Source organism: Bos indicus, chromosome 23 (assembly GCF_029378745.1).
Source record: "Bos indicus isolate NIAB-ARS_2022 breed Sahiwal x Tharparkar chromosome 23, NIAB-ARS_B.indTharparkar_mat_pri_1.0, whole genome shotgun sequence".
Lineage (NCBI taxonomy): Eukaryota > Metazoa > Chordata > Mammalia > Artiodactyla > Bovidae > Bos > Bos indicus.
Genome location: NC_091782.1, coordinates 27,746,181 through 27,773,342, shown reverse-complemented (window position 1 = coordinate 27,773,342; position 27,162 = coordinate 27,746,181). Strand labels below are relative to the sequence as shown.

The window sequence follows — 27,162 nt, the reverse complement described above, 5'->3', positions numbered from 1 at the left end:
TAGGCAAAATCCCACAGTAATGATTTCTATGTCTTTCACAGGAAAAATTGAGAAATCAGAAAAGTAAAAATGTTAGTCGCTCCATCGTGTCTGACTCTTTGTGAACCTTGAACTGTAGCCTGCCATGCTCCTCTGTCCATGGGATTCTCCAGGCAAGAATACTGGAGAGGGCTGCCAGTTCCCCCTCCAGAAGATCTTTCAGGCCAAGTAATTGGACCCGGATCTCCTGCATTGCAGGCAGATTCTTCATGGTCTGAGAGGTACATAGCAACTGAACACACCCTGTGAATTAAATTCTTTCTACAAATACAAAATAGGAACTGAAGTTTAGTAAAAGTAAATTGTTTCATTGCAAAGGTAAAAGAGAAAGAACAGCACTGTAACATACATGAAAATTTCCATGAGAATCATGAAAGAATATTCATATAATTTGTAACTGTTCTTTATATATTCCAGGTGTTATTGTTGTTGTTTAGTTGCTGAGTCGTGTTGGACTACTTTGCGGCCCCATGGACTGTAGTCCACCAGCCTCCTCTGTCTGCGGAATTTCGTAGGCAAGAATGCTGGAGTGGGTTACCATTTCCTTCTCTATGGAATCTTCTCCTCCTAGGGACTGAACCTGAATGTCCTGCATTAACAGGTGTATTTTTAACACTGAGCCACCTGAAAGGTCCAAATATTCATATATTTTGGAATGCTCATGTAATATGCTCTATACCAGTGGAATAATGAGGCTCAAATTCATCTTTGACCAATGCACAATATCAGAATTTACACATGCCTTTTTAGATAGACAAACTGAAATCAGCAAATGAGAGTCTTCTCTCATCTCTTAGATTATAAAAGCATCAGTGGTATAGAACCTGGCTTATGCACATGGCCTCTGTGACAGGAGGCCTAATATTGGAAGTGTTCCAGGAAAAGGTACAAAAGGGAAACTATGTCCCTATCAGACTAGTGCCCTTTATCTCATTGCTTTGAGTGAAATCATAGCAAATGCTTGGAAAACAGAAAAAGCTAATGTCATAGGGAAAGAGCACTGTGGAATGAAATAGGAATATAGAAAATATAAAAAGAGGAAAGTTGCAAGAAGAGAAACTTAATCTGGGAAAAGTCTGTAAGATGTTAATTGAGAAAGTAAAGGTAGACCCCCAGGAGAAGCATGAACATGTGACTGACATCAGATGAAACAGCAGGAAATGTTAAGGTAGCAGGAGAACAGTCATTCTACTGAGGTGGGGAGGAGGCTTACAGGATTTCAGAAAATTTACCATATGATGTCTGACGTTGTTCTGAAATGAAAATGGAGAGATCGATGTAAATATTATGGAGAACAATGTGAGAAAATTCAAATTTAATGAAAAATTTATATAATAATAAAACAATGAAGACAATGATGCACACACACACACAAATGCCGTGATAAAGGGCCAGTTTTACCCTGAGGGTATACTCCCTGAAATAAAAGTGTTATTAAATTAGTGAATTTAGTTGTCTGAGAGAAAATTTTAGGAATAGTAGTTGTCATGGTTGCCTTTTAAAATGTTCCTTATCCTTTTAGACATTACTTAAGGTTTTATTATTCAATTTATATGGTTTCATAATTACACTGGTTTTCAACTTACATGCACTGTTTGATTCTATTTATTATACAATAGGTTTTCCACCATAAATACTAGACGAGAGGATCTTGAAGCACTGCTTTCAGAGATACTACAGACAAATTTACCTGAGCACCTCAATTCACATTTTAACCAACTGATACATACATAATCTGTGTTTTGCAAGTTTCTATTTTTCAGTTCAGTTCAGTCACTCAGTCGCGTCCGACTCTTTGCGACCGCATGAATTGCAGCACGCCAGGCCTCCCTATCCATCACCAACTCTCAGAGTTCACTCAGACTCACGTCCATCAGTCAGTGATGCCATCCAGCCATCTCATCTTCTGTCGTCCCCTTCTCCTCCTGCCCCCAATCCCTCCCAGCATCAGAGTCTTTTCCAATGAGTCAACTCTTCCCATGAGGTGGCCAAAGTACTGGAGTTTCAGCTTTAGCATCATTCCTTCCAAAGAAATCCCGGGGCTGATCTCCTTCAGAATGGACTGGTTGGATCTTCTTGCAGTCCAAGGGACTCCCAAGAGTCTTCTCCAACACCACAGTTCAAAAGCATCAATTCTTCGGCGCTCAGCTTTCTTCACAGTCCAACTCTCACATCCATACATGACCACAGGAAAAACCATAGCCTTGACTAGATGGAGCTTTGTTGGCAAAGTAATGTCTCTGCTTTTGAATATGCTATCTAGGTTGGTCATAACTTTTCTTCTAAGGAGAAAGCGTCTTAATTTCATGGCTGCAGTCACCACCTGCAGTGATTTTGGAGCCCAGAAAAATAAAGTCTGACACTGTTTCCCTGTTTCCCCATCTATTTCCCATGAAGTGATGGGACCAGATGCCATGAACTTCGTTTTCTGAATGTTGAGCTTTAAGCCAACATTTTCACTCTCCACTTTCATTTTCATCAAGAGGCTTTTTAGTTCGTCTTCACTTTCTCCCATAAGGGTGGTGGTGGCTCAGAGGTTAAAGCGTCTGCCTCCAATGCAGAAGACCCGGGTTCGATCCCTGGGTCAGGAAGATCCCCTGGAGAAGGAAATGGCAACCCACTCTAGTATTTTTGCCTGGAGAATCCCATGGACGGAGGAGCCTGGTAGGTTACAGTCCACAGTGTCTCAAAGAGCTGGACACGACTGAGCAACTTCACTTTCTATTTTTAGTACATGCCTAACTAATGTTCTTATTAATAAAATTCCATGAAAAGAAGGAAATGAAGTGTTACATGGCAGTGAAATGTAACTGTAATGGTTTAAATCAAATCCCCTGACATATCTTGGACAAAACTTTCCCATCTGCATTATGGGAAGTGCCAATATTTTAGATGTATTTGTTTAATAAATTGCCTGGCTTGAAAGGAATATCTGCATAGGTTGCAACAAAAAGACAAATTGAAGAAGAAACAGAATGGGGTATTTGAATAACAAATGATGATGGCTACCGTCCAGGCAAAGATAAGTTTGGAGAAAATAAAGTAAACATATGGAAGTCCAGTGAGAATGATGATTTAAGGGGTTTAGAGAAAATACAAGAAGCAGATAATATTTTGGTTATGTACACAGGGAAATACATTAATGTGATTTGCCACTTTCTTCTTCATATTTATTGAGAAAATAAAAACAAGAGACTATTAATCCAAAATGAGGGCCCAGTGTTAGGAAGAAAGGAAAACAACTTTCAAAGACTTATAGTTCTCACTGAGATCCTAACTGGCACACACATCTGAGTATTGGTGCTAGAAGACTGAAAGCCATCTCACCAATCAGAAAAAAACTGTGCGTGTTTTACTTCCTTATACCACTTATTGAAAAAGGAACAAGATTGCCAGTATACCACACAAGGAAGTAGACTGAAATGCTATTCTATTTCTCTGGGATACAAGATATATCAATCATTTGTCTTGTATTTTGTCTCTTACATCTTTCAGAATAAAATGAAAATACACACATTCATAAGAGAGATACTTGGAAATAGATGAAAAAGACAGTATAAAGCTGCCCATCTGTCCACGACTCTATCTGTGGCAATAGTCACATAAAGATTATATATATGATAAATCAGTATATTCTTGAGTTGAATTCTCTTTGAATTAAAAATTTCCATTGAAAAACTATCATTAACAGAGGTCGTTCAACCTTCTAAGAAGTGTATTGGGGTATAAGAAATATGTTTAAAAAAAACTTACAATAATAGTTGTCTATGCATTACACATGAAAAATTGAGAATTAACAACTACACAATGATTGAACACTCCATGTGCTATAGAACTCCTCTTTACAAATTTAATAGAAATTGCAGTTTGTATTAATGATAAAAGTAACACTGAAAATACCCAAATCACAAAACAATGTTTTGGTTAAAAAAAAAATCTCATTATTAGTGTATAAGAATGCAAGGGATTTCTGTGTGTCAATTTTATATCCTTCAACTTTATTATATTAATTGATTAGCTCTAGTAATTTTCTGATGGAGTCTTTAGGGTTTTCTATGTAGAGGATCATGTCATCTGCAAACAGTGAGAGTTTTACTTCTTCTTTTCCAATTTGGTTTCCTTTTATTTCTTTTTCTGCTCTGATTGATGTGGCCAAAACTTCCAAAACTATGTTGAATAGTAGTGGTGAAAGTGGGCACCCTTGTCTTGTTCCTGACTTTGGGGGAAATACTTTCAATTTTTCACCATTGAGGATACTGTTTGCTGTGGGTTTGTCATATATAGCTTGTATTATGTTGAGGTATGTTCCTTCTATTCCTGCTTTCTGGAGAGCTTTTTTATCATAAGTGGATGTTGAATTTTGTCAAAGGCTTTCTCTGCATCTATTGAGATAATCATATGGCTTTTATTTTTCAATTTGTTAATGTGGCACATTACATTGATTGATTTACAGATATTGAAGAATCCTTGCATCCCTGTGATAAAACCCACTTGGTCATGGTGTATGACCAACACATTTTTTTAATGTGTTGTTGGATTCTGATTGCTAGAATTTTGTTAAGGATTTTTGCATCTATGTTCATCAGTGATATTGGCCTGTAGTTTTCTTTTTTTGTGGCATCTTTGTTTGGTTTTGGTATTAGGGTGATGGTGGCTTGCATTCCTATACACTAATAATGAGAAAATAGAGAAATGAAGGAAATAATTCCATTCACCATTGCAACAAAAAGAATAAAATACTTAGGAATATATCTACCTAAAGAAACTAAAGACCTATATATAGAAAACTATAAAACACTGGTGAAAGAAATCAAAGAGGACACTAATAGATGGAGACATATACCATGTTCATGGATTGGAAGAATCAATATAGTGAAAATGAGTATACTACCCAAAGCAATCTCTAGATTCAATGCAATCCCTATCAAGCTACCAACAGTATTTTTCACAGAGCTAGAACAAATAATTTTACAATTTGTATGGAAATACAAAAAACCTCAAATAGCCAAAGCAATCTTGAAAATGAAGAATGGAACTGGAGTTATCAACCTGCCTGACTTCAGGTTCTACTACAAAGCCACAGTCATCAAGACAGTATGGTACTGGCACAAAGACAGAAATATAGATCAATGGAACAAAATAGAATGCCCAGAGATAAATCCACACATCTATGGACACCTTATCTTTGACAAAGGAGGCAAGAATATACAATGGAGAAAAGACAATCTCTTTAACAAATGGTGCTGGGAAAACTGGTCAACCACTTGTAGAAGAAGGACACTAGAACACTTTCTAACACCATACACAAAAATAAACTCAAAATGGATTAAAGATCTAAACGTAAGACCAGAAACTATAAAACACTTAGAGGAGAACATAGGCAAAACACTCTCTGACATAAATCACAGCAGGACCCTCTATGACCCACCTCCCAGAATATTGGAAATAAAAGTAAAAATAAACAAATGGGACCTAATTAAACTTAAAAGCTTCTGCACAATAAAGGAAACTATAAGCAAGGTGAAAAGACAGCTTTCAGAATGGAAGAAATTAATAGCAAGTGAAGCAACTGACAAAAAACTAATCTCAAAAATTTACAAGCAACTCCTGCAGCTCAATTCCAGAAAAGTAAATGACTCAATCAAAAAATGGGCCAAAGAACTAAATAGACATTTCTCCAAAGAAGACATACAGATGGCTAACAAACACATGAAAAGATGCTCAACATCACTCATCATCAGAGAAATGCAAATCAAAACTACAATGAGGAACCATTTCACGCCAGTCAGAATGGCTGTGATCCAAAAGTCTACAAGCAATAAATGCTGGAGAGGGTGTGGAGAAAAGGGAACCCTCTTACACTGTTGGTGGGAATGCAAACTAGTACAGCCACTATGGAGAAGAATGTGGAGATTCCTTAAAAAACTGGAAATATGCCTTATGATCCAGCAATCCCACTGCTGGGCATACAGACCGAGGGAACCAGAATTGAAAGAGACACGTGTACCCCAATATTCATCGCAGCACTGTTTATAATAGCCAGGACATGGAAGCAACCTAGATGTCCATCAGCAGATGAATAGATAAGAAAGCAGTGGTACATATACACAATGGAGTATTACTCAGCCATTAAAAAGACTATATTTGAATCAGTTCTAATGAGGTGGATGAAACTGGAGCCTATTATATAGAGTGAAGTAAGCCAGAAAGAAAAACACCAATACAGTATAATGCATATATATGGAATTTAGAAAGATGGTAATGATAAGCCCGTATGCGAGACAGCAAAAGAGACACAGATGTATAGAACAGTCTTTTGGACTCGGGGAGAGGAAGAGGGTGGGATGATTTGGGGGAATGTCCTGGAAACATGTATAATATCATATAAGAAACAAATCGCCCGTCCAGGTTCAATACAGGATCCTTGGGGCTGGTGCACTGGGATAACCTGGAGGGATGGTATGGGGAGGCAGGTAGGAGGCAGGTTCAGGATTGGGAACATGTGTGCACCTGTGGCGGATTCATGTTGCTGTGTGGCAGAACCAATACAATATTGTAAAGTAATTAGCCTCCAATTAAAATAAATACATTTAAATTAAAAAATAAAAATAAAATGCTTTGAATACAAAAAAAAATTCTGAGAATACTCATGGGAAATATTTTTACAGCTGGGATTCTTTGGACAAAAAATTCTGTCACAGAGAATAAGCCTCAATTTCTCATTGTCTAGTGGATTGTGACATAAATTTTATAGGCTTTGAAATAACAAGGATGGATAAACTTCACTCAGTATGTGAGATCACTTCTCATCTCTTTTAGTTTGGGGAAGTTTCATTGGCATCAAAATGAGCCATTAAACTTGAGATATGTGCCAGAGTTCCCATCTTGCAATGTGTTCTGGGAAAATATGCAGAATGGAAACAATGTGCTTTTCAACTGAATGCTCTTTATCTCAACAACTTCTTAATGAAACTATAACAGGTCATAGAAAGACAGAAAATACTAATGATTATGGGAAAAGATTATATGGAGCACAAAAAGTGAGAACTGAAAAAGATTATTAGAGAAACTAAGGAAAGAGAACATAATCTGAAGATCTGCAGCTTAAAAATTGGGGAGGGAAATGTAGAGACCTAGGAAAAGAACAAGACAAGGAAAGGTGTATAGATTAAGAGCATGGGAATCTCAAAGGCTCAAGAAATCAATCACGTGAAAGCAATCTATGAGTAACAAGTTTTCAGAGATTTTACCATTTTTTTCCTGAGGATCTTCTGAAAAAATAAAAACATAATGTAAATACAAATCAAATGCACAATTAATTCAAACTTTATGTTTCAAATTAATCCTATCACAGTTCAGATAAACACATTCTTACACACACATACAAGCATGCATACATTGCATGTAGGTACACATAAACCCATGCATACAGATGCACCATGTCTAAGGTCTCAATTTTGTCCATAGCTGCGGGGAGCCGGTGAGGCATTCTGCTCATGACAAAGGTCATGAGGAAGGAGGCTCGGCATACGCAAAGGCGGGATCGAGCCTCAGGAGTCCCCCCGGATATTCTCGAGCATTTTCCCCCCAAAAACCAGAGTCTGCCTACTTTATTGCTTTGTGCTCTCACCTCTGACTTTACTGGGGGCTGTCCCCTACCACCATCTCGCTCTCTCTCTGTCAAAGAGTTAACTTACAGCTCCAATTAATAAAGTTCCTGGGCAATTAGGAGTGTTTAAATCCAAACCCCTCAGATGGCTCTCTAACTCGCCTGACAAGTTTACCCGGACTCCTGCAGCTATGCATACGATTGTTTACAGTCTCCTAGCCTCCAGAGGCACGGGAAGCTTAAGATATTCAAATAGCTTAGAGCCTCTCAGAGAGTTAAAAACTGTCAGAATAAACTAGTAAAGGATTTCATTGATGAGTCAATGCTTGTTGCTAAGTTTTCACATCCCCTGAATTGTATCCTTGAATATGTATTAATTAATAGTGGGTATGTAGAAAAAATAAGTAGTGGCCTTGGTGTTAGTAACTTTAGACCCTTAAGGTAATAAATTCTTTCCTTTGTTGTAAACCCATTACACATCCGCCCTATAGGAATGCAATTTTATCTTTGGAAGATGGCGCCAAACCTTAAAATAATTACTCTTAGAGAAAATAAGTCTTTGTTGATAAGTCCTTGTCAAGAGTCATAAAATGTTAGTAGGCCTTCTGGCCAGAAGATGATGTAAATCACCTAAACCATTTGTATACGATAAATTTGCAGGAAAGAAACCTTGGTTTTTGATAAGGGTCAAAGACTGCTGACTTTGCATCCCCTACTATCCTCTATGTGTAACTTAGGGTATAAAAGCCCCTGTTAAAAATAAAGCTATGGGCCTTGTTCACCAGCGCTTGATCTCCCCATGTCATTCTTCCCTTTAACTTCCAGCTGAGTCTCCATCTGGAGCGTGGAACCCACCACGCTTACTAATTATGCCTGGGCTTCTAAGACCCACTCGAGAAGGTGTCTAGGGTGAGACACCTTCCGCTATTCGAGAGGGTCCCTGCGGCCTACGTAAGTGGTGCAAACTTCTTGTCTTGAAGTTTTATTGGTCTCCCGCGTAAACCAAGCTACTCAGCTTCTTTTCTCCACTGAATTTTCCTACTGAGCTATCCTCATTCTATTGTTCTCTATATCTCTAATTAGCATATAAATAGTCGCCTAGGCCGTCTCTCCTTCGAATACCCTGGATCAGCTGGGGCTGGTCCCCGGCACATAGCATGCATGCATGCTAAGTCGCTTCAGTCATGTTCAACACTATGCAACCCACTAGTATCCATTTATGTATCCACAAGTATACATTTATAGGAATTACCTTTGACTTCTTCATATTCATGAATAAAATAATTGAGAAAGAAGCAAGTCAATATGAGGACACAATATCAAGAAGGGAGGAGGATAAAGATTTTATACACTTCTATAGTTTTGTCTGGGGCTCTAATTGATACACATTTTGGAACAAGGAAGTTCAAAGACCATCTTACCAAAGAGAGTAAATACTGTTTTACTAGAATATACCATTTGCTGTCAAAACAGCTAAACTTGAAAATGATTCCATATTAGGAGAAAGAGTAGCACTTCCTCTGGGATAAAGATGTATATATAACAAGCATTGATTTTTCGTTGAAGCTTCTATATTTTTCAGAATAAAATAGACTTACACTTACATAAGAAAGATGCTCATAAAGAGATAGAAAAACAGCAGAGTAAAGGCACCCCTCAGCCCAAAACTATTTTAGCAGTAGTCAGATAAAGCCCAGTATATGTATTAATTTGATATATTCCTTAATTGAATCCTCTTGAAATTAAAAAATAAGTTGAAGAAATGGCATTAGAAACAGGACGCTATAGTTCTAATATTATTGTAAGGAAAAAAATGGCAACATTCTAGAATAATTGCTTCACATATCATGTAAGTGAAAATTAGGTCACAGGCCACACAGTGCACTTGGCTCCTGCTTCTTTTGACACACAGCTGGTAAGAGGAGCAATCCATGAGAATCACCATCCCAGACAAAGTATATTATCTATCTCCATTGCTACTTTATTTGATTATATCATGAGTTCTTGCCAATGAAATAGCAAAATTTATAGGATTGTTTCTTGCCTGGAACCGGTTTCCACTGTGACTTTCTCATGACCTCTTTCTGCATGAAAAGGAAAAATATTAAAATCATTTACTTCATAAATTTTGTTAAATTCATTCAAGTTCCCAGTTTTCTTACTCTGATGAAATACACATAACAAAATTTATTATCTTAATCATTTTCCAGTGTAGAATTTGGTTGTGTTAATATTCATATTGTGCAACCATCATGAACAACCATTTTGCAACATTGAAACTCTGTACCTATTAAAAAATAATACCTACAGGTCCCTCTTTTCAATCCCTGGGAACAGTCATTCTACTTTCGTTTTCTTTCCTTTTTAAAAAAAATTTCTTCCTTTTCTTCATGCTCCAGTTCCGGGTAGAGCAACATTTTACTCTGTTTCTGTGTTTGGATTTTTTTGTTTTTTTTTTTGAGTTCACATATAAATCAGATCATGCAATATTTATCTTTATAAGTCTGGCTTATTTCATTTAGCAGAATGTCTTCCAGGCTCATTTGTATTGTCACAAAAGGTAATATTTTATTCTTTCTTAAGGCTGAATAATATATCATTGTATCTTATACGTATTCTCCTTATATACTTGTCCGTTGAAGTACAATTAGGTTTTTCAATGTCTTTGTTATATGCAGCAATGAACATAAGAGTGAAAATATTGTTTTGAGATCCTGTTTCCTTCTAGTGATTTTATGATTTCAGATCTATGTTTAAGTAATTTGTAAGGGAAATAATTCCAGAAGGAAAATCAGAGCGTTAGAAAAGAATAAGCAACATCAGAAGTGATAAATATCTATGTGTATATGTGAAAGTAAATGTTAGTCGCTCAATCGTGTCCAACTCTTTGTGACCCCATGGACTACAGCTTGCCAGGCTCCTCTGCTTACATGGAATTCTCCAGGCAAGAATACTGAAGTGGGTGAAAGTGAAAGTGAAGTCGCTCAATCGCCTCGGACTCTTTGCGACCCCATGGAGGTAACCTACCAGGCTCCACGGTCCATGGGATTTTCCTGGCAAGAATACTGGAGTGGGCTGCCATTTCCTTCTCCAGGGCCATTCCCTTCTCCAGGGGCTCTTCCTGACCCAAGGATTGAAACTGGGTCTCATGCATTGCATGCAGATTCTTTATTGTCTGAGCTACCAGAGTAAATAGTTAACTTTCCTCTTATTTTCTTTTAAAGACATAAATATCCGTTTTATAAAAAACTGAATATTGACATGTGTTTTTCATAAATTATAGAAGGTAGAGGAGTTAAAAGGACCTATGTTGTTGCTGTTTCTATATTTTGAGGAAATATAAAATGCAAGAACGATGTAAAGTGTTAGAGCTAGAAAGTAAAAAGATAAGAGAATATCCTATCCTGAAATTATTTGAATAATCCAAAGAAAACTAAAAAAGGGCAGACAAAGTACAAAAATCAGAGAAGGTAAGTAAAAATATATTATACAAAATGGTAGATATGCATCCAACCATGTCAAGAATTATGCCAACGCACTGCAGAACATACTTTAGAAGCAAATTAAATGCAGAATATAACTAGAAGAAAGGCAATACTTACACTACTTTGAATGCTTTTTTAGCAACTTGTAAATTTCCACAAAACAACAAAAATCTACAAAATAAAAGAAACAAATAATTGAGAAAAAATTTTAAAAGTCAAACTCTGGGTCTTTGCAGAGAGCAGCAAAATTGATAAAATATTCATCTATCAGATCAAGAATAATACAGATCAAAAGATATTGCAAATCACCAACATTAGGAATACAGGTGGAGCTGTCACCATAAATTCTGTGTATATTAAAAGGATAATGAGAGAAGATTTATCAACTTACAGAGCATATTGGACAAACTTGATTAAATTTTTAAAAATTCCTTGAAAATACAACCTACTAGAGGTGATGCAAGAGAAACATAAAATATTATTATCCCTAAGTCTATTAAAGAAATAGAATTTATGAAAACCTTTCCTCAAAAAAAGGTCAGAACAGTGATTTCACTGGTGAATATTTCTGACTATTTAAAGAAGAAATAACATGTCTTTTACAAACTCTTGCAGAAAATAGTAAATGAGGAAACATTTATCAATTTGCTTCATAAGATCAGTATATATCTGAAAACAAAACCAGGCAAAGATATTACACAGAAAGTAAGTTTCACATCACAGCACTCATAAGCAAAAATAAAAGAAATCCTTTACAAAGAAATTGAAACTGCAAATCCAAAATATATGAGAAGACTGGGGTGAGCAGAATTTATCCCCATGATGCAAGACTGTTAAATACTCTTAAAGCAATTAGTGCAACTCATCATATTAACAAAATTAAGGGGAAAAAACAGATAATCATTTCAAGGACTTTTAAAAAAGCATTTGACAAAATATGCCATCTGTTCATGTTTGCAAAAATTAAAATAACATTGTAATAGTAACAGGGGGAAATCTCCTTAACTTGATCAATGATATTCATGAAAAAATCCTAAAGTTTACATTGTACTTACTGTTGAAATATTGAATGTTTTCCTCCAAGATTGAAAAACAGAAAAAGGGACCCATTTTTACCACTTTTCATCAATGATTTACTTGAGATACTAGCCATTGCAGTAAAAAGGAAAAGAACATTTACAAATCAGAAAGTGAAAAAGTAAAATTATCTCTATTTGCAGATAATGTGTAGAATATATGTGTAAAATTTCTAAGGAATCTACAAAGCATCTGCAACTAATAAGAGTATTTAGCAAGGTTACAGAATATTGTTAATGTACAAATATCAATTTAACATTATGTATTAGCAATAGACAGATGACAAATTAACTATAGAAAATGCATTTGTATTAACAAAAGTGTAAAATACTTAAGACTATACATAACAAAAGACATGCAGGATATCTTCTGTGAAAACTAAAGATTATTGTTAGGAAAAACTAAAGAAAGCATGAAGGGAGAGAAATTCCTTTTTTTTTTTTTCCAATTTATAAGACTCATAATTGTTAATTGTCTATTCTCCCTATGAAGAAGGACTTCATAGGGCCTGGACTCCATCTTAGGCCTGTTCATAGTGATCATGCTTGGCCACCTTTCCAATGGACTCTGAACTCTGTGTTTAGTGCCTGTGAAAACAACAACAGAAGGATAAGACCCCCTCCAGACAAGGGACCCTTGAAGATCATATCTAGGTTACTCATAGCCTAAGAGGAAACATACACTAATCACCCCTTCCTCCAGACAGGCCATAAGTTTTTCTGTATCTATTGGAGTGTAACCTCAGGATTATTGATTATTGGTTAATTGTTTGACTGAGCACATGAGCACATAGCACGTGAATGATGGGGTTATTGTATTTTCCTTGGTTTATGTAAGTCTCAAGGAATTTGGAGTGGTGGGTTCAGACATGGGGTATAAAAGATTTTCACAAATGCTGGTCGGGGTCCTTGGCTAAGAGGAGACTCTGCTTTGGGCCTGCCGGGGTAATAAACTGCACTCCACTATCTGCATTGTCCTTCTGAGTGAGTTTGTTTCCCAGAACACGTGGCTACAACACCTAAAATCATCTATAGCACCAACTTCATCCCCATGAAAAATTTAGCTTCCTTTTCCTTTGTGGAAATTCACAAACTGATACCAAAGGGCCTAGATTAGTCAAAACAATATTAAAATGAAGAAAAAAGTGAGAGTTTATATACATATTTTTAATTTCAATAAAGGTACATTAACTCAGAAGTATGTCATCAGCATTAGGAGAGATATACAGACTAATGAACCTGAATGAGAAATACAGAAATCCATCCATATTTATATGCTTAAATAATTAGCAATAAAAGTGCCAAAGACATTCAATGGGAGAAAGAATAATTTTTCAACGAATGGCATTGGAACAACTGAGTATCCACTTGGAAAAAAATAACCAGCAACTCTAACTTCATAATATAATAGAGTTGCATATAAAACAAGTTATAGATGTTCTAGACAAGCACACAGGGGAAATTTTCAAGACTTTAGGCAAGTATTTCTTAGAACATATAAAACATGAATCAAAAATAATTTATAAATTCAATGTTAAAATTTTTAAATTTTGTTCTTCAAAAGATATAATCAAGGAAAGAAAGGAAAATATTTACGAAATAGCTGGCAATTTTTTGTGATACAGCATGGCCAGTTCTGCAGGTAATCTCCCTTATGGGATGATAGAGCATAGTACTCTCAAATAGGCAGCAAAAGTCTAATTGGTACAATTCTTTTGTTTTCTTAAAACCTAAAGCTTTGATTTGAGCATCTGTATGAAGGAAAGTGGCGAGAATTATGTTTTTAAATCTTACAGGTCTCTTTTCACATGCATTGCATTATCATCATTTTCATATGCTGTTTTATTGTTGTTGTTTAGTGGCTAAGTCATGTCAGACTCTTTCACAACCCCATGGACTGTAGCCTGCCGGGTTGTCTGTCCTTGCGATTTCCCAGGCAAGAATTCTGGAGTGGGTTGCCATTTCCTTCTCCCTGGATCTGCTTGACCCAGAGTTCGAACCTGTGCCTCTTGCAAGTCTCCTGCATTGCAGGTGGATTCTTTACTGCTGAGCCACCAGGGAAGGACATCCTGTTTTAGACATTAGTGAAAGTGACGTTGCTCAGTCCTGTCCGACTCTTTGCGACCCTGTGGACTGTAGCCCACCAGGCTCCTCTGTCCATGGGATTTTCCAGGCAAGAGTATTGGAGTGGGTTGCCATTTCCTTCTCCAAGGGATCTTCCTGACCCAGGGAACGAACCTAGGTCTCCTGCATTGCAGGCAGACGCTTTACCCTCTGAGCCACTGCTGCTGCTGCTAAGTCACTTTAGTCGTGTCCGACTCTGTGCGACCCCATAGACGGCAGCCCACCAGGCTCCCTCATCCCTGGGATTCTCCTGGCAAGGACACTGGAGTGGGTTGCCATTTCCTTCTCCGATGCATGAAAGTGAAAAGTGAAAGTGAAGTCACTCAGTCGTGTCGGACTCTTAGCGACCCCGTGGACTGCAGCCTACCAGGCTCCTCCGTCCATGGGATTTTCCAGGCAAGAGTACTGGAGTGGGTTGCCATTGCCTTCTCCGTCTGAGCCACTAGGGAAGCCCATTAAATAAGTAAAAGAGTATAAAGAAGTCTTATGAGGGATTTAAGTTTATAAAGGATTGACTTTAAGTAGAAAAGTACCCGGAGAAGGCAATGGCACCCCACTCCAGTACTCTTGCCTAGAAAATCACATGGACGGAGGAGCCTGGTAGGCTGCAGTCCACGGGATCGCTAAGAGTCGGACAGGACTGAGTGACTTCACTTTCACTTTTCACTTTCATGCATCGGAGAAGGAAATGGCAACCCACTCCAGTATTCTTGCCTGGAGAATCTCAGGGATGGGGGAGCCTGGTGGGCTGCCGTCCATGGGGTCGCACAGAGTCGGACACAACTGAAGCGACTTAGCAGTAGCAGCAGCAGCAGAAGCAGCAGAGAAGTACCAGGCAGAAACAGGACTCAGAATGTTCTCACCTGACAGAAAAAAAATGTCCGTTGGACAGATGGTGGTGGGAGGAGAATTCAGAAATGAAGGAAGGACACAAAGACCATGGAAGGAATCCATGACCAATAGGGAAAGAGCCAGACTAGTTGTGAGAACCAGAGAGAGCAGGGTGAAAGCCCAGTATCCAATGCTGGAGAAAGCTTGGCTCTTATAGAGGAGCTCTTAAGGTTTCTAACTAGGAAAAGAAAAAAAAAATAAAAGATGGACAAATCACGAGGATCAGAGCCACTATATCTGGACTCTTTTATCTAAATTCATCATGTCTCTATTGTGCTTTCTCAGGCCCTTCATGCACACACACACACACACACACACACATGTATTCCACTTCTAAATTCTCAGGAAACAAAATACCTTTAACTCACCTGGCTTAATTATCAACAAAGCAGTATCAGTTTCCTCTCTTCTCTTGAGCCCCCTCTGAAATACTGAAGCTTCAGTCATATCATCCAGCTGTCTCGCTCCCTGTTCTGTAACCAACAGGGATATGAGGGTGGCACAAGGGCAGGAAGCAGCAGAGAAGGGAACTCTGGACTGTACTTTACTCCTCTTCGTTCATATGATGGTAATAAATATGGTCTCACATGAACCTAAACCTGATATATATGCTCATGTGAAGACACACACATATTTAAAACCTCTGTGAAGAATGGCTGTCCTTCTTCCTACTTTTATTATATTATTTTCAAGAGAATAGCATAGAGGTAGATATTTAAGTAAAATATTATCATACCAACTTTCTAGAATTCTGTTATTCCATTTTCAGAATAAGGAAGTGTGTGTGTGTGTGTGTGTGTATCTATCTACTATCTATCTATCTATATATATACATGACCCAGATAATCACGATGGTGTGATCACTGACCTAGAGCCAGACATCTTGGAATGTGAAGTCAAGTGGGCCTTAGAAAGCCTCACTAGGAACAAAGCTAGTGGAGGTGATAGAATTCCAGTTGAGCTATTCCAAATCCTGAAAGATGATGCTGTGAAAGTGCTGCATTCAATATGCCAGCAAATTTGGAAAACTCAGCAGTGGCCACATGACTGGAAAAGGTCAGTTTTCATTCCAATCCCAAAGAAAGGCAATGCCAAAGAATGCTCAAACTACCGCACAATTGCACTCATCTTACATGCTAGTAAAGTAATGCTCAAAATTCTCCAAGCCAGGCTTCAGCAATATGTGAACCGTGAACTTCCTGATGTTCAAGCTGGTTTTAGAAAAGGCAGAGGAACGAGAGATCAAATTGCCAACATCTGCTGGATCATAGAAAAAGCAAGAGAGTTCCAAAAAAAAACATCTATTTCTGCTTTATTGACTATGCCAAAGCCTTTGACTGTGTGGATCACAATAAACTGGAAAATTCTGAAAGAGATGGGAATACCAGACCACGTGATCTGCCTCTTGAGAAATTTGTATGCAGGTCAGGAAGCAACAGTTAGAACTGGACATGGGACAACAGACTGGTTCCAAATAGGAAAAGGAGTACGTCAAAGCTGTATATTGTCACCCTGTTTATTTAACTTATATGCAGAGTACCTCATGAGAAACTGTGGGCTGGAGGAAGCACAAGCTGGAATCAAGATTGCCGGGAGAAATATCAATAACCTCAGATATGCAGATGACACCACCCTTACGGCAGAAAGTGAAGAGGAACTCAAAAGCCTCTTGATGAAAGTGAAAGTGGGGAGTGAAAAAGTTGGCTTAAAGCTCAACATTCAGAAAACAAAGATCATGGCATCTGGTCCCACCACTTCATGGGAAATAGATGGGGAAACAGTGGAAACAGTGTCAGACTTTATTTCTGGGGGCTCCAAAATCACTACAGATGGTGACTGCAGCCATGAAATTAAAAGACGCTTATTCCTTGGAAGGAAAGTTATGACCAACCTAGACAGCATATTCAAAAGCAGAGACATTACTTTGCCAACAAAGGTTCGTCTAGTCAAGGCTATGGTTTTTCCTGTGGTCATGTATGGATGTGAGAGTTGGACTGTGAAGAAGGCTGAGCGCCGAAGAATTGATGCTTTTGAACTGTAGTGTTGGAGAAGACTCTTGAGAGTCCCTTGGACTGCAAGGAGATCTAACCAGTCCATTCTGAAGGAGATCAGCCCTGGGATTTCTTTGGAAGGAATGATGCTAAAGCTGAAACTCCAGTACTTTGGCCACCTCATGAGAAGAGTTGACTCATTGGAAAAGACTCTGATGTTGGGAGGGATTGGGGGCAGAAGGAGAAGGTGACGCCAGAGGATGAGATGGCTGGATGGCATCACTGACTCAATGGACGTGAGTCTGAGTGAACTCCGGGAGTTGGTGATGGACAGGGAGGCCTGGCGTGCTGTGATTCATGGGGTTGCAAAGAGTCGGACACGACTGAGCGACTGATCTGATCTGATCTAATCTGATTTGATATGCCTTCACTATAGATTTTTGGGTTTTTTTGCAATCTAAACTTATTAATCTTACAGTTTGTGGAAAATCTACCTGGGACATTGAGGGTGGCTGATTCTTAATTTTATAGTCCCATAATTGTTTATAACCTGTCTGTGCAAAAAGTTCTGATAGATATTTTCAATTGTCAAGAGTTTGCTTTCTCCAGGATACCCACATGTGTTAAACAATACCAATCCATAAAACTAAATTAGAGATTCTAATAGTTACTACAGGCAAGAACTCAGAAACAACCCAGCTTTCATTTGTTGGTCATTTGCACTAACTTTTTAGGATATAAACTAAACTCTAGGGGTTATTACCTGAGTATATCAGATACATCTTGATTCCTCCCATTTTGATCCCTGCTTGAGAACACCACTGACCCTTATGGCTGTCAGTACCCACGCTAACATCAGCATCACACATATTTTTGGCCTTGGAGTCATTCATACCCTGTCTGAGAATGATCCCTGCTCTCAGGTGGGCCATTTGGATGACTGAACACAAGATGTTCCCACACCTACCCCCTCCTCCTGTCAGACAGAGTAGTGAAAATATGTATCCCAAACATGTTATAGATGAGAAATGCAGAACTCTGCTATTTGAAGGATGTACTTTGAAAATAACAGAAAAGATTAAAAGCAGATTTTAATGGTCTTATATGCACCAAGGACATCAGACCATCCAGCTCCTCTAGATCCTTTTTTCTTCCTTGCTTTGTAGAATTTCAAGAACTTGAAGAAAATTGTGGCCATAGTTTTATAAATGAATAGATATCACGATGTCAAGGTGATGGTTTTCATATCCCTCTTGATCTATGAGCCTATTACTTGCTATTCACTGCCTTACTACTGGTGAAATTGTTATTCCATATCAGTGTAAAAAAATCAAATAGGAAAAATTAAGCCCCAAATGACACCCAAGTCCTACCATAAAAATCCTATTGAAAGTATCAGGAATTTCTGCCAAGTAAGTGTACTTAAATTTCTAAGCTACTCAGTGACAAAACTTTGGCCTATTGCTGACTGGATTAGTGGGGGATGGTTTCTTTACAGTTAACTCATTATGGAGAACAGAAAAAAGGTGCATACTGATAAAGGCATTCAGGGGAATCTTCAGAAATCCTTCACTTTAAATCCTAATTTTATTGGTAAAAATGATTGGCTCAGCTTCCCTAGATTGAAACTAGCTTGTGTCTCACTCAGGTATGTCAATCCTCTGTGCAACTTCCCTTGCGTTTCAGTTTTTGGCACTTCTAAGCTATATACATACATACACACACACACACACACACACACACACACACACACACACACACACATATATATATATATATATAAAACTTTTGGATTGTGTTGTAATTTTGTGTGTCTGTGATCTTGTGCTGTGTTACTTTAAGTGTGAACTCCATAGCCCAACCTGTCGGTGTCAGAATGGGAATTTAGCCTGCACAACTCTTACAGGGGCAGATGAGGAAATTGCCATGATGTACATTCCTCCAAGTGCATAGTTTTCTCTCAAAATATATTTTCAACAATAGAATTAAGTCAGCTATCAAATAAAAGGATAATCCTTTACTTGTCCCACCTAATGCTCAGATTCCTTGCTATCCAGCTTTTTACATTTTTATCAATTCATACTTGCTTGTGCAGTATGGAAAAGAGTGTAACTGAGTTAAGTGCTTTTAGAACGAATGAACAGTTGAATTAATGGATTTCATATGCCTTTATATTATTTTTATGACTCTATCATAACCTACATGTTTAAATAGATCATATGGCATAATTCATGCATCTTCTTTTTCAAAAGCTTGCTGATTTCCCCATCTCCATTTCTCTCCATGAATTCTCTGCTGAGTGTAATCAGGAGCCAGTCTCCCTGTCATTCTCTTTCTCTTCACTCACTTCTTGGTATGTTGTTGATCTTTGAACATAGGACTTTAGAAAATATGAGAAGGGCATATTAATGTTTTTATTGCCCAGGTAAGAATGATTTCAGAAATAAATCAGCTGAAACTAATATTTAGCAAATATATCTCTCTGGGCTGTAAAATTGTTCACCTTTGTAATTTTGTCCATAAGGTTGGGGAGGGGTGGTATTGCTTTTACTGCTGGGAGAGGAACTTAATGTAGAAACTTTTTTGTGTGTGTTTCAGCATCGAAAGCTTAGAGAATATTCTAGGTTTCATAAAAAGGAACTAAAATATTGGTACATTTCAGAGGCAAAGGTCATGATAAAATTGATGTATGGGAGCAATTAGAGGAAAGATTTTAAAAGGACCAAGAAAGCAAATATACAGATGAGAGGGACTTTCAGAAAGAATAGAGAGAAAAATAGAGAGAAAAATAGAGAGAAAATAGAGAGAAATAGAGAAATAGAGAAAAATAGAGAGAAAAATAGAGAGAAAAATAGAGAGAAAAAGGACCACACAGAATGTCGGAAGATCGCTTTTGCACACAGATAAATAACATCATCTGTGGAGGTCAGTATTAACTGGTTAGTAGTGACAGGAGCATGAATCTGGGCTAAGTCTAAGGTTGTACAAACCTAATGAGACATGGTAATGTATAAGCCCCTCCCTTAAAAAAAGAGACCAAATGGTGACAAATCTAGACCATAATTAACTGAGAAACAAAAATGCAACTGGGACAATTTCAATGATTTACCTGCACAAACACTCCCATGGTTTCTTGCACTTTCTCATCATCTCAATCACTCAGAGATGTCCCTCTTCTCCAGAATCTACAGTTCCCTTTGCTTTCATAATATTTCCCCTAGTTGAGTATGGTCTTGGCCTCCGTAGGTATTGACTTTCCACTAGATCCATCATTTATGCAGATTATGTTAGTCACCTCTTAAACACAGCCTGAGAGTATTTTAACCACCATTTTGGTAGGTAATTTTTCTCTCTTAAAAATCTTTTCCACCATATGTACCTTTATTCAGTCTTCAGTAGTAATCACTAAGCCTATGACACTCAAATCTTGTTTGATTCCCATACTTTTTTTGTTTTTTAATCTATGGGACTCTGTAGGCCTGTTAGAGGGTCTTTCTATTCATCTCAGCTCTTAACCTCTTCCCTATACCCCAATTATATTCCTCTTGAGCTCCCAACAGATATTTAATAACTTCTAGAACATCTCATTTTGGTCATTTTATTTGTTCTTTGAATTCAGCATATGCAAACATGAATTCACTATTTGCTCCTCAAATTTTGTCCTATGCCATGTAATTTTGTTCTCAAAGAATGTCAAATCATCCACTCATACTTAGGAAGTTCAATGTTTTCTGATCATTGTTCTTTAGAGAAAATACATTTTTGAAAGATAGTATTTTCTATTTTTACTTATCAGTATTTCAACAGAAATTTTACATTCTTATCATAATTGCAAAGGATTATTGCTGGGAGTACAGGTGTATTTGTTTGATATGTTAATGCTGTCTATCCAACCTTATATTTAAGCAGAATATAAGTGCAAATGATCAGGTTCCTACAGGTTTAAGTTCTGCTATCTTTGAAAACATGGTTCAAAACCTGGCAAACATCTATTTGTTGAGAGTTTTTCCTTCTAGGAAAACTTTTTCTTTCAAGCACTTCAAAATTGTGGGAAATTTTATACTACTCTCCTCTTTTCCCCTGCTACCCCTGCCAACCTCCTGCACTGTCCCAGCACTTAAGAAATGTTCCATGGGAAAAAATATCCTTCAGAGTGGGAGCCTCTAATTTCTTACTTCATTGTTGCAGATTCACCTGTCTGTCAAAGGCTATACCAGTGTCCCTCTGCTCAAACTAAGCCCTTTCCTGAGTTAGCAAAGGACCCCCAGGAAATAAACTGCCCGGTGAATCAGCTTATTTGTTCAAGTCGGTATTTCTTCTTTAGCTTTTGGTCATTGAGATCAAGCTCACTCTGCTTGCAGCACGAAAGGCCAATAAGAGTATAGATGGGATGTTGAGAGAAATACCATGCTTAGTTTCTGAGTCTGTCAGACTCTTTGTGACCCCATGGACTGTAGCCCATCAGTCTCCTCTGTTCATGGGGTTTCCCAGGAAAGAATATTGGAGTTGATTGTCCTTTCCTTCTCCAGGGGATCTTCCCAACCCAGGGATCTAACCCGAGTCTCCTGTGTCTCCCACACTGGCAGGCAGATTCTTTACCACTAAGCTACCTGGGAAGCCTCCCAGGTTGAGGCAAGGAATGTGACTTTATTAGGAAAGCCAGCAGATCAAGAAGATGGCTTACTAGTCAGACAAAGTCCTCAAAATAACCATCTTCTTGAGGTCTGGATACTAGATTCTTTTATTGAACAGAGTTGAGGGGAGGTGAGGAAATGAAGTTAAAAGGCCATTATCTTGCAGATATCTCTTAGAATGGCAAGCCTCAGGGAGAGGATGTTGTTCATTGCTTCCTTCCTGTAGCCACCCACAGGTGGACAGGCTCCCAGAAAAAGGCATTTTGGTTTAACATTCAAGTAGAGGGGCAGGGTTCCCTGAGGCAGGCCATTCCAACATGGAGACAAAATTGGCTCTTCCAGTAACATTTTGATTTGTTTAAATCTATGATTTAATTTATTCATTTCATTTATTCTTGATGGGGCCCACATGGGGTCTCATTGATAAGATGGCTTGTTATGTCCACCTTCCAATGTCCCTTTATGCCACAGCTGGGACATGAACCAGGAGGGGGCCTTGGCTTAGGCATGAGCAGGCCCAGTGGCCTTCTTTGCCACATTTGAAAGGAGGCCCAGGTTTCTTCCTTTATTTGTTGGTTGATGGAGGCTTGGAGCCATGTAGGGTAGTGGCTAAAAGGTGGTATTCGGCCTGATCTCTTTGGGCCTTCTCTAGCTTTGCCTGTTCTTCCTGGTTATTGAAAATCTTAAAGGTCAAATTTAAAAGGTCTTGTTGAGGAGTTTGAGGGCCTTCTTCTGCCTTTCTTAGTTTCTTTTGGATATCTGGGGATGACTGGGAGATAAAATGGGTGTTGCTATATGCCCAGTATCTACGGAAACAACATACCAAATGGAAAACCAGACCCTCTGGATGGAAGAGCTGAAGGGCTCGTACATAGACTCTCCATCACCTAAAAGAATACCCTAATTATCTGTGTAACTGAATAGAATCATAAATTTTTTATGCTTACTGGGGTATGACCATAGGCCTATTGATAATTGTCCACTGGTAACTACCTAGGCTTAAGACATATGAATCACAGGTTAACTTTGATTGTATTTTTCTTTATCTTTGTTCAGACTAGTTTCAGGGAATTTGGGGAGGTGGGTTTGGGCATGTACACTTAGCATTGTCGGAGTCCTTGGCTAAGGGGAGGCTCTGCCTTGGGCTGTCCAGTGTAATAAACTGCACTCCACTATCTGCATTGTCCTTCTGAGTTTTGTTCCGGGAACACGTGGCTACAACAGTAAGATGGGGTAAGATACTTGAATGCTTTTAAATAATTATCAGGGTCTGAGGAGAAGGAGCCAAGATGCTTTTCAATCTGAGATAGATCAGTGAAGGAGAATGGGACATGAACCCAAACAATGCCTTCTGCTCCAGCTACCACCCTTAAAGGGAGGAGTAGGGCAAGGGAAGGAGCAGGGTCCTGCATTGAAATTTCCTATTTTAAAGTTGTTCACAGGGTACGGGAGGGGATCTAGGGAGGTTGGGGTAAAGGCTTGGGGCCCTCAGGGTAGAGGGTGGGGCTGATGTGTCAGAGCCTTTCTCAGGCACAGGCTGGGGAGGGGGATTGGGAGCTGCAGCAGTGGCAGAGGTCTGTGCTTGAGAAGGGGGCAGGGAGGAGGGGACATAAGGTGGAGGATGTGGAACTGGATCTGAAGTGGCTGCAAAGGGATTGGGAGAAATTAGGGGGTGGGCTGTGGTTGGAAGGGTCTAAGGAAGAAGAAAAGTCTGAAAAGGGATCAGGAGACATTGTATTAGGAGGATGTGGCCCAGAGTGGGCTAAGTATTTAAGAAGTAGAACAGAATTTACAGAGAGAGGGTTGAGAGCGAAGATCAAAGAAAGCCTGAACATAAGGGTTTCTAACCACATGCCATTGCCGTGGCAGAAGTTCTTGAGGTCCCGTAGAATATTATAATCAAGAGTTCTATTTTCTGGCCATTGGGACCTGTTATCAAGTCTTTATTGTGGCCAGACAGTGTTAGAATAGTAAATAAGTCTTTTTGGTCTTATCTCCCCTTGGAAGCCCAAAGCTTTTAGGTTTTGGAGAAGGCATCCTAGGGGAGTAGATTTTGAGGGCTGAGACTGAGAATTTCCCATTGCGGCCAAATAGGGAGGTTAGGCCCGGACTAGAGAAAGCGAGGAGAAAAGGCTGAGAGAAAAGGCGTCCCATTCTCAGAGAGTAATAATAGTCTGCTTTGAAATGGGCGTGCCCTATTTCAAAGTCAGAAGGGGCACAAGGCCGAGGGCCTGAGGGCTGTGTGGGTCCTCCTGACTAGCGCTAAGACTTGGAAAGGAGGTGTGAAAGAGAGGATCCGAGGGAATGGGATTTCACTCACCCTTGTAACCAGTGGGTGCAATGTGGGAAGGTGTGTGGATGTCAGTCCAGCAAGGCTAGTGGAGAGTCCAGTCTCGGAGCTCGTCTCAGTTTCTAAGCAAGGTCCAAGGGAGGGGACCACGGGAGGTGGGCTTGTGAGAGGAGCCCACTCAGTTGCGGTGGATCTTCCCTCCTGGGTTTCTGCACCAGAATGTAAGGCGAGTGGAGAGAAAAAAGAGTGAGCTGGGTATCAGGCATAAAAAGGGAAATTTATTAGAGGGATAAGAGAGGGTGACTGGCCCTTAAGGAGAACCAATGTCCTCCGTTTCTGATGGACTCCTTCTTATATCCCACCAATGAAAAATTCTCTGAAGGGATGGCCATGTAGCTGGAGGTCTGGAATCTGGTGGTCTCACAGCTTTGAGAAGACAGACGCCAGTGAGAAAACAGGATGCCATTTGGGCAATTTGGTCAGTCTCAGAGATCACTGTGATTTATACTTTGTTTGCGAGGTCGACATAATGAGCCATCTTATCAATGAGACCCTTCTCATTTTTTTCTTTAAGAATATTACCCACCACATTCTACTCAGAAACATAAGTCACCAATTAACTATATTTTTAAGTGGAATAAATTTTAATGTGAATTTCCCTGCTCAACTTGATTTAATTTCACATGAAATAGAAGACAAACCCTACCTCTCATGATCATTCTTTCTATATGAAATTTGAAAAAAAAGAATTAAATTTGTTTTTAACGTTTAAAATTTTAATATACATAATAGCAATTTAAATGCCAAATAAAGATAATAAATTTTTTTTGTTAAAAAAGAAACATGCAAAAACCTTCCCTGCTATAACTATGTTAAAATGAAGAGGGTCAGGATTTATGATTTTAAATATTTATAGCAGACAATCGAGATGTTAAATCCTCCAAGTACTCACTCATCTCTTAAGGACTGCTTTTTTTGACTTTCTGGGTATTTGTATTCCCTTCTACTCTCTTGGAGATAGCTTTGCTTTCCTGTGCCTGACTTTCCTTCAAGTAATCCCTATGTAGACCATTTTCAAATCATAATGCTCTTTCCACCTTCCTCTACAATGATTCATATAAATTCCAGAGAGGTTAAACACATATTCAGATAAGTGATCAGTTTTGCTGTATAAAATTTTGAAATATTAACATTGAAAAATATAATATATCAAAGAATATTGGAAGAAAATCCGAGAGGAAAACTAATATCAAAATATCTATCTGTATCTATCTATGTGTGTATATATATAGACACACATAGATAGGTAAAGATAATAGTAATTGGATGCCAGTGGAGAGTAAGAAGAGATTGAAAGCCCTAAACTGCCTAATTATTGTTTGTATTAGGAGGTATTGAAAAGTCTACATCTCAATGGCTCCCTGTAAAAAACCAGCAGGGATATGGTAAAAGATGAATTCTCAGTTCAGAACACTATTCCCACTACCACCGTGCCCCCAAGAACTGCCCTCATGGGCTCATTGTGCCCCACTACATCTGGGACATGGAACCCATACATGTTCAAGCTAGAAAATCAAGCAGATAATTTCCCTCTTTAGAAAGTGAGATACTGTTTTGGTCTTCAGGTAACTGAAAGTTCCCATGTGCTGGTTTCACATCCAGAAAGTAAAGCCACTGCCAAATAACTTGACTTTAGCTATTTCAAAAAATTTCTAATATGATTATTATGGCTTAAGAATTCTTTGAAAGAAACCAATATATCCTTCACCAGGAGAATGGATAAACAAACTGAAGCACACTGATGATGGGATGTGAAAGTGATAGTCACTCAGTCGTGTCTGCCTCTTTGTGACCCATGGACTATAGCCTGCCAGTCTTCTCTGTCCAGGGAATTCTTCAGGCAAGAATACTGGAGTGGGTAGTCATTCCTTTCTCCGGGGGTTCTTCCCAACCCAGGGATCGAACTCAAGACTCCTGCATTGCAAGCAGATTCTTTACCATCTGAGCCATGAGGAATGTTATTCATCAATTAGAAGCAATGCACTATCAAGCCACAAAAAGGCGTGGAGTTAACTCAAATGCATTTCTCTCAGCAAACGAAGTCAGTCTGGAAAAGCTATAATACTATTTGATTTCTACTATATGACATGCAGAAAAAGGCAAAACTATAGATGTAGTAAAAAGTTCAGTAGTTGCTAGGGATTTAGGAGGGTTGTAGGAATGGACTCCTCTTTCTTCTTCCTTGGAGAAGGAAATGGCAACCCACTCCAGTATCCTTGCCTAGAGAATCCCATGGATGGAGAAGCCTGGTAGGCTATAGTCCACGGGATTGCAAAGAGTCGGATGCGACTGAGTGACTTTTTTACTTTTACTTTAGGAATGGACAGGTGGAGGGTGGAGCCCAGTTGATGTTGGTTCATCAATTATAATGGACGTACCACACCAACAAAAGCTGTTACTAGGTGGAACAGTATTCAAGGAATAATGGATATAGGTAAATTTTCTGTATTTTCTGCAAAACTCTTCTGTAAACCTAAGGTTGCTCTTAAAATAAAGTCTATTATAATGTTTGTAAAATGGACTAAAGATGTCCAGAAGGCACACAAAGAGTAAATAAGCACAAGATTATTATTATTAGATGGATTCAAATAATAACACAATGAAATACCATCCCATATTTATTATAATGGATAGAATTAAATATCAATAATAAATAGAAAGTGAAACAAATCAAAACTAACAATACCAGGTGCTGGTAAGGATGTGGGGCAATTGGAACTCTCAATCATTTCTAGTAGGAATGCAGAATGGTACCACCACTTTAGAAAGAGTTTGGCAGTTTCTTATAAAGTTGTAACTGCTCTAATCACATGACCTAGCCATTTCATTTTTAGATATTTACTATAGAAAAGTGGAAACTGATATTAACACACAAATGTTTACATAAATGTTTATAGCATTTTAATTGTTGTGGCAGTCTGAACCATGGGTTTGCAAAGAATTTCCAGACATTGAATATTGTA

The 27,162-nt window shown here is 38.5% G+C and overlaps 1 protein-coding gene across 1 annotated transcript in view; it reads right to left on the bottom strand.

Annotated features, from left to right (window-relative positions):
• The window catches only part of LOC109555690 (butyrophilin subfamily 1 member A1-like), a 162,795-nt gene extending 144,648 nt beyond the window's left edge, over positions 1-18,147 (bottom strand). The window contains exons 1-2 of the mRNA XM_070777615.1: positions 17,979-18,147; positions 15,593-15,697 (exon numbers count right to left, since the gene is read on the bottom strand). Coding sequence (XP_070633716.1) covers positions 15,593-15,697; positions 17,979-18,147 — 274 coding nt within the window. The remainder of the gene's footprint in view (positions 1-15,592; positions 15,698-17,978) is intronic.
• Between the last annotated feature and the right edge of the window lie 9,015 nt (positions 18,148-27,162).